Genomic DNA, 14,160 nt, shown 5'->3' on the forward strand with positions numbered 1-14,160 from the left:
CCAAGTGTTATTTAGTGAAGAATAGATTCTTCCCTCACTGATAGGAAATGACATATATACTGAGTATTAATCTTCTATAAGCCTGTGGGTGTATTTGAGCGCTATATTCTCCATTCCACTGGTCTGTATTCAAACAACTGAAATAGTAGCACTTTTGGTGGCTTTCAACAGAGAAGAAAAGTTAAAGGAGGGGCTGGAGAGATGTGTCAGCCCTTAAGAGCACTGACTGCTCTTCTGAAGCTCCTGAGTTCAAATCCCAGAACCACATGGTGGCTCACAACCATCTGTAATGAGATCTGATGCCCTCTTCTTGGGTGTCTGAACAAAGCAGCAAGAGGGCTGGGCGAGTGGGGCCGGAGCAGTCTGAAAACAGCTACAGTGTATTTACATATAATAAATAAATAGATCTTAAGAAAGAGAAAAAGAAAGAAAGAAAGAAAGAAAGAAAGAAAGAAAGAAAGAAAGAAAGGAAGGAAGAAAGAAAGAAAGAAGCTAGCTTAAAGGAGAAGTGCAACTAACAGGATTTCTTTGGAGGGAAATTCAGTAACCCAGATGGGATATCATAGTAGAGTGATGGCGGGGGGGGGGGGGTGGGGGGTGGGGAGGAGGAGAGAAGATAAGAGGAAGATAGCTTGTAGCTTTAAATTTCCGGGCTGGTGGCAGAGTGAAAAGGTGAGTTAGTTTTGTCAATGAGAAGTATTTTCACAATGGGCTACACTAAGAGGCCTAGACTCACCCTGTGTGCTTGAACTTTATACACTTGGAAGTCACCTGGAGAGGATGAAAAATGGGAAATAGAAGAACAGAAGGCTGAGCTATGAGTCATTTTCCAATTTAGGGGATAGAAGAAAGAAATGGAAAGAGAAAACACCTTAAACGATGATCAATAGAAGGCTTCATAACCTTCAAAACCTTAAGGATTTGGGGGTGGGAGAATAGTATGCTTGTGGGTCCTATAGGCCCAGTTCAACTGGTGTAGCAGTTTCTTTTCTCTGAGCATCTTCAAAGTCCTCAGATCCCTTCTAGGATGTTGCAGATAGCAATTTGAAGAGGGACCTGCTATGGAGTCCCCAAGTCCTTCGGGTGCCTAGCTGCAGTTCCCCAGGTTGGCCGCAGGGGGCGAAATCTGCGGCGGCCTGGCAGGCGGGCGGGGGCGGGAGGCGCCGCTCTCTCTCTCTGGTCAGTCTCTCTCCTCCCGGCTCTAAAGCTCCCCGGCTGGCTCCCGGGCTCCCGGGTTCCCGGGCTCCCGGGCTTCCAGGCTCCCAGCGCTGGAGCCCTTCCTCTCCGCCTAGGCGAGGCAGGCCGGCGGCAGGCCGCAGGAGGTGGTGTCGTGGAATCCGCTGGCAGTCCGCAGCCCCGCAGAGCCTGGAGGCCGCCCTGATGGAGCCGCGGCTCCCGATTGGAGCTCAGCCCCTGGCAGTATCCGTCTGAGAGAAGGGGGGAAGGGGAAGGGAGGCCGTAAGGGCGTGGGGTGCGGGTTGGGGTGCAGCATGTCCTAGGGCGAGCAGAGTAGGGAAAGGGGACCTGCTCAGGAGTGGACGCTGGGATAGCTGAGGAGAGCTGACGATATGAGTCTGGCCCCGCGTCACCCCAATTTGGCTGCGTTTGCAAAAAAAAAAAAAAAAAAAAAAAAAAAAGAAAAAGAAAAGAAAAGAAAGAAAAAGAAAAATTAGAGATCCTTGACCAGTGCCTGCATATGGTGGCGGGTTTGGAGATGAAGGGTCCCCTCCGGGAACCCTGCGTCCTGACCCTAGCCCGGAGGAATGGGCAGTATGAGTAAGTAATCTGACTCCCACCGAGGAGAGCGCCTTCTTCTATAAACCTCCTTGAGCCTGAAACCGCAGGGAGCCACCCACCTTGGCCAAGAGGGCAACAGGTTCACAGCTAGGTGTGTAGAGTGAGCTGCCTGAGCCAGGGCCTCCCACCCCCAACTTCTAAGCTACTAGATAACTCCTGGGCCCTGTGGCTCAGTGGATGGACTCAATGGACAGGAAAGCAGGAAGCCTGGGTTCTTAGTTCCTTCACCCTGTCTGTAACTGACATGCGTTGTGTAACCCAAGTTAATCAAGCTTTCTGAGCCTTGGTTTCCTCTTGAGTTGAATAAAACCATAAACTGTCTTATGGCTATTGGAGATAAAACTGGGGGACCACCCAGGCAAAAGTGGCTTACAAGTAAAAGTGCAATGGAAATGCTATGTTGCTAATGTTACAGACATGTCTTTTTTCCCATTCAACTGGTTCTTCCTGTCCCCAGATCCTCTTTTTTTTTTCCGTTTGCTTGAAGGCAAATGCATTAATTCACTAATGTGTTGGCGCAGGGCAGCCACTGTCGCACTGGACCGGACTATTTGGAAAGCAAAGTTAATGAAATGTGTAGAAACAGAATGGCATTTGACATTTTTCTCAGTGCATGTCACCTCCAACTCTTCCTGGGATGATGGCAGCTCAGTAAATACAGATGACTGATTGAGCAGATGATTATTTTCATAAGCAGTCACCACAGCTGCTAACCTTGCCCCCTTGCCACTAATACTTCATCTTTAAAGTTTCCACGGTGACCGTTTCATATCACAGTGCCCTATCGCTGTATATGTGCAAGCTACTTCCCTTGGTTCACTGGTTTCTGGGAATAGATTTTTCCCCCCAGTTTAACAGGTATTGATCACTTAGTTCCTACCATCTCTTAACACTGGATTCTGCATGAAAAAGTGTCTTGGACTCTACTTTTAAATCCTTGGTCCCAGGCTGTCTAATTCACAAAGAAGGAAAGTCCCACTAGCCTGGCCTGAACGTAGCTGCAGCTATGGGTGCTATTATAACTGATTATCATCTAGGTCCATGAAGTAGCTCGTCCCTAGATCCTGCTTGGTTGGTCCTGTTGATGTAAGAAATTCATGTTATTTTCCGTAGACTTGATAAAATCCAGGAAGACTAGTTTAGTAAGAGTACATTCAATAGAATAGTGAATTAAAAGGTGCAATTCCACGTGGGAAAGGTAGAAATGGTGTGTAGAAGTGTAACCTGCACAAACAGGTAGATTCTGTGTATCTTGGTTTCCTCTTCTATAAAACCCAAAGTTTTAAGAATTGACTGGGACAGCTACACTGTTGGAATAACCACAACACAGATATTTGTCCCCTGGGTCAGTGGGTTTAGAACTCTACTAAGAGAGCCAGCAGCCGGTTATGAAAAGTAACTCGTTCTGTCTAAGTTCTTGAACTAGAACTTTTAAACTTGGCAAGGGGAGGGCTCTTTTCTAGTTCCCCACAGAGAAATTAAATCCCTGTGTTTTGAGTCCATATAACTAATAAAAGGATAGCCCACAATTAACGAGATGGCTTGAAGACTGTTAAGCACTTATCATGCTCCTTTACAGGTACAGACATAGATGTGAAGTGGCTTACTCAGAGTTACAAAGCTGCATAGCTGAGATCCAAATCCATGAGGCATAGTTAAGAATTCCACAGCGAAAATTTCTACTTTTTGCTTTTGAGACAGTGTATTTTTTTGGAGGTAGCCATAGCTGTCCAGGAACTGACATTGTAACCAGGCTGGCCTCAAAGTCAGACATCTGTCTGCCTCTGCCTCCAGAGCACTGGGATTAAAGGTGTGCACTAGCATGCCCAGTAGAGAACATTCTTTTGAACTGAAAACACCTAATATATAGTACCACTTATAAGCCCTAAAGATTTTTTTCATCTCTGACCTAGATCCCCAAAACTTTTTACATTTGGCCTTTTTGTCATTAGAACTTGAAGCCATCACCGTGTTTGGCTCTGTGCTTCTGAATATAGAGCAGCTTTTGCTTGAAAGACCAAAATGAAAAGGGGGTGGGGGGGTTGTTTTTGGAAACAATCAAATCCTTAAAAGAACTTCATTATTTCTCCAAGGACTTTCATTTCAAAATCCACCTCTGTTTATAGTGTAATGAAAGTTGTTCACTTATTCAACTAGTAACCATTGAGTATCTGTTAAACTGTAGACAAAACTGAAGAGGGTCTTTGCTCTCACGGGGCTCCCATATAATAAATATAACTGCTCTTTAAGTGTTCTATTGGAGGGCCAGTCTAAGGGGATAAGACTACTGGTCTTCTTGGGAATATGTGGAGAAGGCTTTACAGAGGAGGTGGTATTTGAACTGGGTCTCGGGAAGAAAAGATGTATTCTTGTTAAAAAATAAAAAAATAAAAAAATAAAAAACAAAAGGAAATAAAGACACCTGACGAGTACCCAATGTGGAGAAGCCAGTTGGTGTTTAGAATGTCTGTTTACCAATTAGGAAATACCTTGATTCTTCCCCACTAGGAAGTAAAAAAAAAAAAAAAAAATTAAGCTCAGCATGGTAGTGTGCATCTGTAATCTGTGCAATTTGGAGTCTGGGCAGGAAGATGATGTATTTAAGATCAGCGTAAACTATATAGTGAGTTATAAGCCAGCCTGATCTGCAATACTGAAAGCCTATCTCAAACATTAATGTTTAAGGAATGAATAGAAGGGAATTTTAGAGTCTTGCATTTCATACTTGGGAGCCAAATTCATTCGTGTCTGCATAAAAATACCAGTCTAAAATGAGAAAGCAGAGGACATGCACACAAAGGGTATCAAGGGAACCCATGCAGGAATTGTGCTATCTCTTCAGCTGCTAGTATTCTTTTGGCTGGCCCAGGAATGAGTCTTTTTACTCATTTAGTAACTTACATGTATGTGTGAAAGTAGCAGCACCCTTCTTTGGTCAAAGACATGAAACTGTACATGAAAAGCTAATGAATGAGTTGTCTGATTCATTGATTCAATGCACAGGAATGTCTGAGATATGCCAAGCTCTACACTAAGCACTAGAAATACTGTAACAGAAAGATAGCCACAGTCCCAGCCAACAACAAGTTCCCTTCGGCTGTAAGTTCTTCAGTCTGGTGTTCATACAGGGAAGGTATGTAACTTGCAGTACATGCTCTTAAAACTGTGTTTAGGATATAGACTATTGTACATTCTTTACGTGTGTGAGGCAGTTTGGGTGTTCAGGTACTGATCACCTTTCAGCCCTTGAGCAACATCTAGCAATCATGATGCTAAGATCGGGTGGACTCGATGCAGCAAGTCTGATAAACACAGATTATATTTGTGTAGCAAGACAGCAATGTTTTGTTGCTAGAGATTAGGCATTTTGGTAGCTGTTCGTTGATACATTCTTCTGTGTTCTAGGTTAATAATCCAGTTGCATGGAAAGGAACAACATGTTCAAGATATCATTCCTATAAATAGCCACTTCAGATGTGTTCAAGGTACTTGCTTTAATGACTTAGCTAGTTTTATAAGGCTTCTCCTTAGCCGTTAATGCAGTGTATAATGTCACACATACTCACATTTGTCACTGCATGTAAAGTGAAATATATTACTCTTCACAGAAAAGTTAACACTTCTAACCTGCCATTGAAAAGTGTTGTGTTTAAAAGTGCCGAAGAATTATATTTTAAAATACAGATGTATATATCACCTGTTTCCCTGAGTAGAGCTGGAGATTTGTGTAAGTAATCTTCTATGCTGATTTGACATATATGTGGATTTAAAGTACTGTCTTGGGCTTAACCAACATTATGTCTGTTATGAAGGATTTATACACATTTGGCACCTTTTTTTCCAAAGTACTGGACTTAAGATACCTTGGCAGCATGAAGTATCAGATTGCAATGGCTCAGAGTCAGCTCTGTTGGGTCATAAGCCTTGACATTTGTGAATCAGAGCTCTGGGAAAGAAACACTTGGCTTTCTGTCCTTACACAACATAGAGCAATCTTGTTTCATTTGCTACACTGGAATTCAAACGCTGGGAGAGCTAGGTGGGAGGCATTGCCTCTGCAACCTCCCTTTTTCCTAAAAAGGAAGCCAATTACTAGAAAGAAATGTGTTATGTCTCCCAAAGATCTAGTGCTTCTAGCAGTCAGAAGCCTTCCTCAGCCAGTGGAGAACATTGGGAACTAGAGGCCCAACTGGCACAAGTGCTTTCTACTTTGAACTTTATTTTTTCACAACAGTAACATACATGCTGTAAAAGGGTTGGAAAGAGCAGCAGTGCACAGAGAAAACAAGTCACCTACATTCTCATGCTTAAGAGGCACCCACCATCTATTTTCTTCTCTGTGCACAAGCTACCTCGTTGAAGCAGGACTCATCCTATATAACATTTCTCTCCCGCCCACTTGCTACCGTGTTATGTGTGTTTTCTGTGCTGCCAGTGGCTTTACGCTGTTCCATTTTATGAATGGCTCATAATCTAATTATTCCCTCTGGTTGACATTTGGGGTGCTGTTCACTGGTATAAATAGTAATGGGATGAGCATCTCTGTACATAAACCTTCCCACATATCTGTTATTTGCTCAAGCTATAGCCCTGTGAGTGAATAGAGTCAGTGTGTATGAGTTTTAAGGCAGCGTGCTGAAAAGAAAGCACAGTATGCATTAAGAACTAAAATGACTGCGCTGGCCGTAGTGACTCACACCTCTTATCCCAGACGGAAGCTGAAGCAGGATTGCAGAGTCTGGGCCAAGCATGAGTTCCAGGCTAGATTTAGTTGTGTAGTGAGACCCTGCCTCCAACAACAAAAGCAGAAGGAACAAGAAGAGGAGAAGAAAGGGGGAAGGAGGAGAAAGAGGAGGGGCACATTGAAATGCCTATGAGGAATAGTATCTACAGGCAGTCGGAACGCAAGTCAGCTATTGAGTCTGCCCTGTGTGAGAGAGAGAGTGAACAGGGCACAGGTGCCACAGTCGGTTACTGCACTCACCTACTTTGCAAGTGGCAGCCTTATGCAGAAGAGCCAAAGGCTTTGGTGTTCTAGCATGTATTTCCCCTTTCCTACTACCTCTGGGATCTCGCTTCTATTGTTTTTAATCAGGAGATGGTCGGTTGCTAGACTGCAGTGGAAAACACATATGCCATCGTTTCCCCATGACAAATTGAAATGTTATGCCCTTGAGTTTTCACTTCCTTTCCATTTCCCGACTTGCGTCATCTATTTGGAACACTAATCACTCAGAGTTTTGTGGAACTAAAGGGTACTACGGAACAGTGGTGAGTATAGACTGTATATTCATAGCCTACTTACTTCACCCTGCAGCAGATAGTAGTGAGACTCCATTCTGCTAGTAGACAACGTAGTACCTTACTCTCTGCTAGTAGACAACAGAGTGCCTTACTTCTTGCTTCTTTTGCATCTGTCGCATAGAACCTGCAGTAGAATCTTGTGTGCTGAGAGAGCAAGACAAGTGCGCGACTTCCCATTTGAGCAACAGAGATCCTGGTTGATTCCAGCTCAGAATCATCCAAATCTAGGGAAGTCAGAGAGGAAAAGATAGGTTGAGTTCAGATACTCAGGGGGGAAAAAAGGAAGTCCAGGAAGACCAATGTGGAAAAAGAGAGCGAGAACTCTAAACTTGCAAACTGCTTTGTGCTGTCTTCTATTTTTCCCATTGATGCATAACATTTGTACTTATTAAGAAGTACAGTGTAAAAAAAAGTACAGTGTACCAATTTGAAACATGTGATGATCCATTTGAGATGCTAATATTTCTTTATATTGGGTACCATCAAACTCATCTAGTTAAGATCTGTAAATGTGTGATATACCTTAGTTACCCTGCTATGCTGGAAAACACTAGAACATAGTCCTCCTAGCTAACTGTACTTAACTTTCCGTTCCTCCCTCTCTTGCCCTCTCCCTCTCCCTCTCCCTCTCCCTCTCCCTCTCCCTCTCCCTCTCCCTCTCCCTCTCCCTCTCCCTCTCCCTCTCCCTCTCCCTCTCCCTCTCCCTCTCCATCTCCCCCGTCTCTCTTTCTCTCTCTTTCAATCCCTTTACCTAATACTTTCTCCTAGTCTCTGGTACTTGTTTCTACACAATACTTCTCTGGGATCATGTTTTTTCTCACCTTCCGCACATTAAGTGAGAACATGCAATATTTGTCCCTCCATGACTGATTTTTATTTCACTTAGCATAATGTCCTCCAGTTCCATGCATATGGCCAGCAGGACAGGATTCCATTCTCCTTGTCCTTAAATAGTACTCCACTGTGTATTCTATTCTCTATCTTCTTTATTCATCTATCTGTCATAACTTCAGTTGATGACTCTCATGAATCAATTAAGGTGGTACAGCAAGTGGCCAAAACTTCTTGTTGGGCATTCACTGAAGCCGAAGAGCAAAGCACTTTTTGCCTTTGGGCAAAAGTGCAGATCCTGAGGTCACTGATAGCCTCTCAGAGCTTATATCTAAATTGAAAGATAATTCGGTGAGAATAAGTCGGTTTGGAGTCTGTCAGTGCCTTCCCTGGCTTTCTCTAAGATCTAAAGCACACAGAGCTAAGCTTTCCTTCACTTGCATGAGCACGTTGTTATGGTCCCTACTCTAAGGCCACTGTCCCTTGCTTTGCTTTGAGGAGCTCCAGTTGGATCCTTGATCAGTTTCTTTCTCTTCCTGGTTTTTTGGTTTGGTTTGGTTTGGTTTTGGTTTGTTTTTTTTTTTTTTTAAGTTGAGTTGCACATACTCTTTTTAACCTGAGGCTATTAAAATCCCTTTTTAAAAAGGTGTGCCAAGCCAGGCGTGGTGGCGCATGCCTTTAATCCCAACACTCGGGAGACAGAGGCAGGCGGATTTCTGAGTTCCAGGCTAGCCAGGTCTACAAAGTGAGTTCCAGGACAGCCAGGGCTACACAGAGAAACCCTGTCTCGAAAAACCAAAACCAAACAAACAAAAAACAACAACAACAAAGGTGTGCCAAACAAAAACAATCAAAGGATTCTTTAATGTGTTCTAAGACACGGGGGAACTGAGTACTGCTGGTATTTAGGTCTGAAATACTGCTCTGGTGGTAATGAGTGTTTTTCCTCCTTTCAGAAGCAGAAGAAACTCTTTTGATTGATATTGCTTCAAACAGTGAGTATCTTTCGGAATGGAATTGGTTTTCATTCTTACAAATATTGACTTTAATACTTTACATTTAAGAAACTTTCGGGGGTACATCTTGTGTTTTGTCTTCTCATCCCGAAGTCACCATTTTCTTAACGCAGCCCTAAAAATTATCCTCATCTCTCAAAACTATTCCAGCTGAGCCTAAGAAAAACATAGGTGGCTGCTAAGACTCTTCCCCCAAACCTGAAGTGTGATACAAGCTTTGCTGCTGTGGAGCTATAAGCTACTTGAAGCTGCAGACATTGTCTATAGCAATCGTTTCATTGCTGTGGAACTGATTATTAATAGGAAGAGCTTTGGAAATGCTGAAAGTGCTTGAGGTTTATGGGTCATTTTTTTCTTTATTAGTTTGTGTGTTCATGCATACATGTACATGTGTGTACTGCAATAGGTAATATTTTTATGTGTAGTGCACTTTTGCTTTGAGACAGCGATTCACCAGCTTGAACCTCACCAACTTGGCTACACTGGCTCGCCAGGAAACACCAGGACTCTATCTGCCTTTTTCTGCTTCCTCAGCTCAGATTACAAGTGTGCGTCGTTTCCGATTTTTTTACATAAGTTCTGAAGATCAAACTCAAATGCCAAGTGCTTTACTGACTAAACTATCTACCCACCCATATTAGGTTTTTTTAAAATTGTATGCATAATGTATATGGATATATATTTAAAATTAAGATATAATTACATTCTTTTCCTCCTTCCTATCCTGCCACCTCAGCCCCTCTAAAGGTCCCTCCTTCCCAGCTTCCTCCATGTCCCCCACTCTCAAATTGATAGCCTGTTTTTCATTATTATTGTTATATATTAGTGTGCATACATGGATGCATAAATATGTAGAGACAGTCTACTGAATGTTTCACTTCGTGTGTATCTGGTTTCAGAGCTGACCACTTTCTATTGGATAATGTATTAGAGGTTCATTCCCCCCAGAGGCAGATTCTCCGTCTCTCAAGTTGTCACTAGTTGTCTATTCTGTTGTTGTTGTTGTTGTTGTTGTTGTTGTTGTTGTTGTTGTTGTTGTCGTTAGCATACAAAGTAATAGGTTTCATCATGGCCTTTTCAAGCATATTTTTTTATTGAATCTGGTCCCACACAAGCCTACTTCCTTCCTTCTGACCTGCCCCCTTCTTCTCACTGCTCCGCCTTCTGCCTGCATGGCACACAGTTCTTTTACCTGTTTTCCCTCTCCCCAGTTTTCCCTTAAGCCATCTTTTCGTCTCTCGTGGTCCCTTTTCCACTCTCATGACCTGTACCCCTACACACACATCACACACATGCACACACATGCACACACATGCACTCGTATACACATTAAAATGTAGGCTCTGCATATGAGAAGAAAACATGCAGCATTTGCCTTTCTGTAGCTGAGATACTTTACTAACAGTGTGACAGTTACATTGGTACGCCCATTTCCTCGGAAATGTCACGATTCTGTTTATCAATGTGGCTGAATAAATGTTATCTTTTGACTATTATATTCTAGAGCCTACTCCCACCTTGTTTTTATGTTTTTGTGTGAATTCACAATGTTTTCATCTATTCTTTACATTATTTTGAAAGGCACAGAGTCCATTAAATGGCTTATTCTTTTTTTCTTTCTTTTTTTTTTTTGAAATAATTTGTGCCCTACTTAAGCCCTGTTCCCTCAAGGCCTCCATTCATCAGAGGGAACATGGTCTTCTTTTCGCTGTTTCTGTCCTTTCAGGTTTTTTTAAATCAGTTTAATGCAAATCACTGACTTTCTGTGTGAGATGTTCTTTGTTTATCATCTAATTGTACTGTGCTCTGGAGAGGAGAAAATGGGCACTTGATTGCTACTGCAGCTACTGTGTGGTTGCTATGGAAAGTGTATCTGACCATACAAATCTAAATCAAATGGTTTACCTTATCTCTTGTTTGAGTCCACGGATGAGCAGAACTTGCCATTTAGCTTGGGGCTACAGGTTGCACATAATTTTGTTTGGAGAAGGTCTCTGCCCTTGGCACTCTTAATGTGTATTAAATAGTTTTCCAGTTTGGGTTTATTATTCCTTTCTTTAATCATAGTCTTAATGGCTATTCCTAAACTGTTATATAAACCTAGCTGCTAACTTCTGTTACAGGTATCTAAGAGAGAAAATAACTTAGAATCTGTGTTGTTTTGTACTTAGACAAAAGAAGAAACACAGCAGCAGGCTGGAGATATGGTTCGGTTGATAGAGTAGTTATATGCCTAGCGTGCAAAAAGCCCTGGTTCCATCCCTTGTACTCCATAAACAGGGTGTGGCAGCACACCTCTGTGACCTCAGCGCAGTGCAGGCAGGACGATCAGGAATTCAGGTCTATCCTTCAGTTACATAGTTCTAAGCTAGCCTGTGCTCCATGTCTCCAAATCATGTTTTTGTTTTAAGGAACACGGCGGGGTCAGGGAGAAATCTCAGTGAGTAAAAGTACTTGTTGCACAAGATTGACAACAATCTGAGTTCACCTCCTAGAAAACAGTACTCTTTATTACTGTGCAAGACTGATTTTGATATAAATATATATTGTCTAGATCCTAGCAGTAAACATCTTGAAAGTCATTTTCCTAGTTCTAAAGTTCATGCATCTTAATTATGTAAAATTGTGACAATCAAAAAGTTTTGAAGTATCAAATTAAAATTATTATGTAGAATGGGAGAGATAGCTCAGCAATTAAGAGCAAGTATTGCACTGGCAGAGGAGCCAAGTTCAGTTCCCAGCACCCATTTCGGGTGCCTCACAACTGCCTGTAACTCCAGCTCCAGGGGATCCAATACCCTCTTCTGGACTCTGCAAACACCTGCACTCTTTTGCATGCCTGTTCATGCATGCACATGCATGAGCAAACACACAAAGGCTTTGAAAGTTAACATATAATCTTGAGGTTATACTGTAGCCAACATTTCTGTGTATTTCCTATAGTTTCTAGTCCATATAATTGGAATCCTTCTACATACTTTTTGTGGGAGGGTTGTAAGGCTGAGAATTGAACCCAGAGGCCTAGTGCCTGTCAAACATATGTTCTACAGCTGGGCTATATCCCTACTACTTTATTTATAGTTTTTATCATGGATTTTCACTTAGCACTTTACCATGACATTTCCCCTATGTCATTTAAAATCATTTTAAACATAATTTTGTTGTTGTTGTTTGAGGCAGGGTTCTCTCTATCATAGGCTAGCTTCAAACTCTCTATGTAGCCAAACATGACATTGAAATCTTGATCCTCTCTATACCTCCCTAGTGCTGGGATGAATGTTTTGTTCCACCATACATGGTTGTTTAAACATTATTTTTGATAACCAGTATTTCACCATAGACATTTTGTCAGACTGTTATTTAGCTAGTTTCTTTCTAAAATTAAGTCATCTTGAAGGAACATAACTCTTTATTTGGGTCCTATTTTACAGTTCTCAGTAAAACTTTGTAGTTTCTTTTTATACATGAAAATTTTAGGGTGAGAATTTCATAGTGGATTTGATTTGCTGATGGATTGCTTACTATTATCATATAAAACAATTAGTGAGTCTTGGATATTTTGTCCAGTTACTTCACTTAATTTATTTTTAATATTTTTGCTATTTTTTCCATTTTGGCAGATTGATAGTTTTAATTATCTTCAAATTCTGCCTTATTTCTCATAGCTACAGCCATTGACTTTGTCTCATGTCTCACTGTACCAATGAGAATTTGAGGACCAATTTTAAATGATGGTGTTAACTCTTCTGTAGCTCTGAGTTTCAGTGGGGATGCTTCAACTGGCATTTCCCAGTTAAAGACTTTTCCCTGATGATTTTCTGTTTCTTAAAAAAAATAATAAATTATATTTAAACCAGACATGGCATGTGCCAGTATTAGTCTGAATATCTAAGCAAGATGATTGTGAATTCAAGGCCAGGGCTATATAGCAAGTTCAAGACCAGTCTGAGCCACATAGCAAGACTGTGTCACACAGAAAAAGAACAAAACCAACAACATAAACTAAGATTTTGCCGTTCCTTAAAATTGTGCATATGTACTGAATTTTATTAAATGTTCTCCCTGTTTTTCATGGAGATGAATTTATTTTCCCTTTTTCTTTCCTTTATCTCTTTATGACTTTTAGATGAACTCTGTTATGCTAATTTTTAAACAGTACCCTACCTAGTTTATTTATTATTCTACAAATATTTGTTGAGTGCCTTCTGTTTGTCAGACCTGGTGGCAAATCGTACCAAATCATCAGAGCACAGCAGAGATAAGAGTCCTTCTTCCGCTTTCCTTTTTCCTTCTGTGCTTTTTGTTGCTAGAGCCACAGAGATGCCTCTAATTCATAAATGTAGTCCCTAAACATCTGAATACATTCTGGCCACTATGCACTGTGCTAAGCTCTAAAACGCACGAGAAAGCAACACACTCTTGGTGGTTCATGTGTTTTAACGTACAAAAGTGACTTTAGCAGGACTGGATGCTTACATGAATGTGGATTTAATAAATACTAATAAGAAAAAGTGCCAGGAGTTTACAAGAGGGATCACTAAATTAGGCAGTGTACTCAGGCAAGGCATTTACAAAGAAGAGACATTTATATTGGGAACAGAGGGCCTGAGAGACAGGCAACAACTGGAGAAAAAAAAAGAATTTTCCAGATAAAGGGGGTTGTGAGACTCCAAACTTAGAAGTACCCTGACAGTTTCTGGGAAATAAAATGCAAGGGTGCCTGAAATAGGGCTTGCACACCAAGACAAGAGCGACTATGAAGTCTTGTAAGCCACAGTGTTGAATCTGCAGTTTTAGACTTAAAAATGAGAAGTTAAGGATTTTTATGCTGATATAGCATCATTTGCCTGGAAGCAGAAAGACCAGTTACTAGGCTGCTTTGGTTGTATATGCTAGAGAGTATGGTTGTGATAGAAATGGAGAAAAAAGCCGGGCGTGGTGGTGCACGCCTTTAATCCCAGCACTCAGGAGGCAGAGACAGAAGCAGGTGGATTTCTGAGTTCGAGGCCAGCCTGGTCTACAGAGTGAGTTCCAGGACAGCCAGGGCTATACAGAGAAACCCTGTCTCAAAAAAGAAAGAAAGAGAGAGAGAGAGAGAGAGAGAGAGAGAGAGAGAGAGAGAGAGAAAGAGAAAGAGAGAAATGGAGAAAAGGGGGCAGATTTGATAGATGAATTTGGAGGTAAGGTCAAGAAGAATCGGCTTGGGTGTGAG

The 14,160-nt window shown here is 41.7% G+C and overlaps 1 protein-coding gene across 3 annotated transcripts in view; it reads left to right on the forward strand.

The window, feature by feature from the left end:
* The first annotated feature begins 1,145 nt into the window (after positions 1 to 1,145).
* Ocrl (OCRL, inositol polyphosphate-5-phosphatase) overlaps positions 1,146 to 14,160 on the forward strand; it is a 54,011-nt gene continuing 40,996 nt past the window's right edge. Inside the window, exons 1-4 of one of the 3 annotated variants that reach the window (XM_017318524.2) lie at positions 1,146 to 1,419; positions 1,697 to 1,776; positions 5,203 to 5,282; positions 8,889 to 8,927. In XM_017318524.2, coding sequence (XP_017174013.1) covers positions 1,381 to 1,419; positions 1,697 to 1,776; positions 5,203 to 5,282; positions 8,889 to 8,927 — 238 coding nt within the window. In that variant the 5' untranslated portion in view covers positions 1,146 to 1,380. The remainder of the gene's footprint in view (positions 1,420 to 1,696; positions 1,777 to 5,202; positions 5,283 to 8,888; positions 8,928 to 14,160) is intronic. The other 2 variants (XM_011251008.3, NM_177215.3) reach the window with 2 other exon arrangements.

This window comes from Mus musculus, chromosome X (assembly GCF_000001635.26).
Source record: "Mus musculus strain C57BL/6J chromosome X, GRCm38.p6 C57BL/6J".
In the NCBI taxonomy this organism is placed as follows: Eukaryota; Metazoa; Chordata; class Mammalia; order Rodentia; family Muridae; genus Mus; species Mus musculus.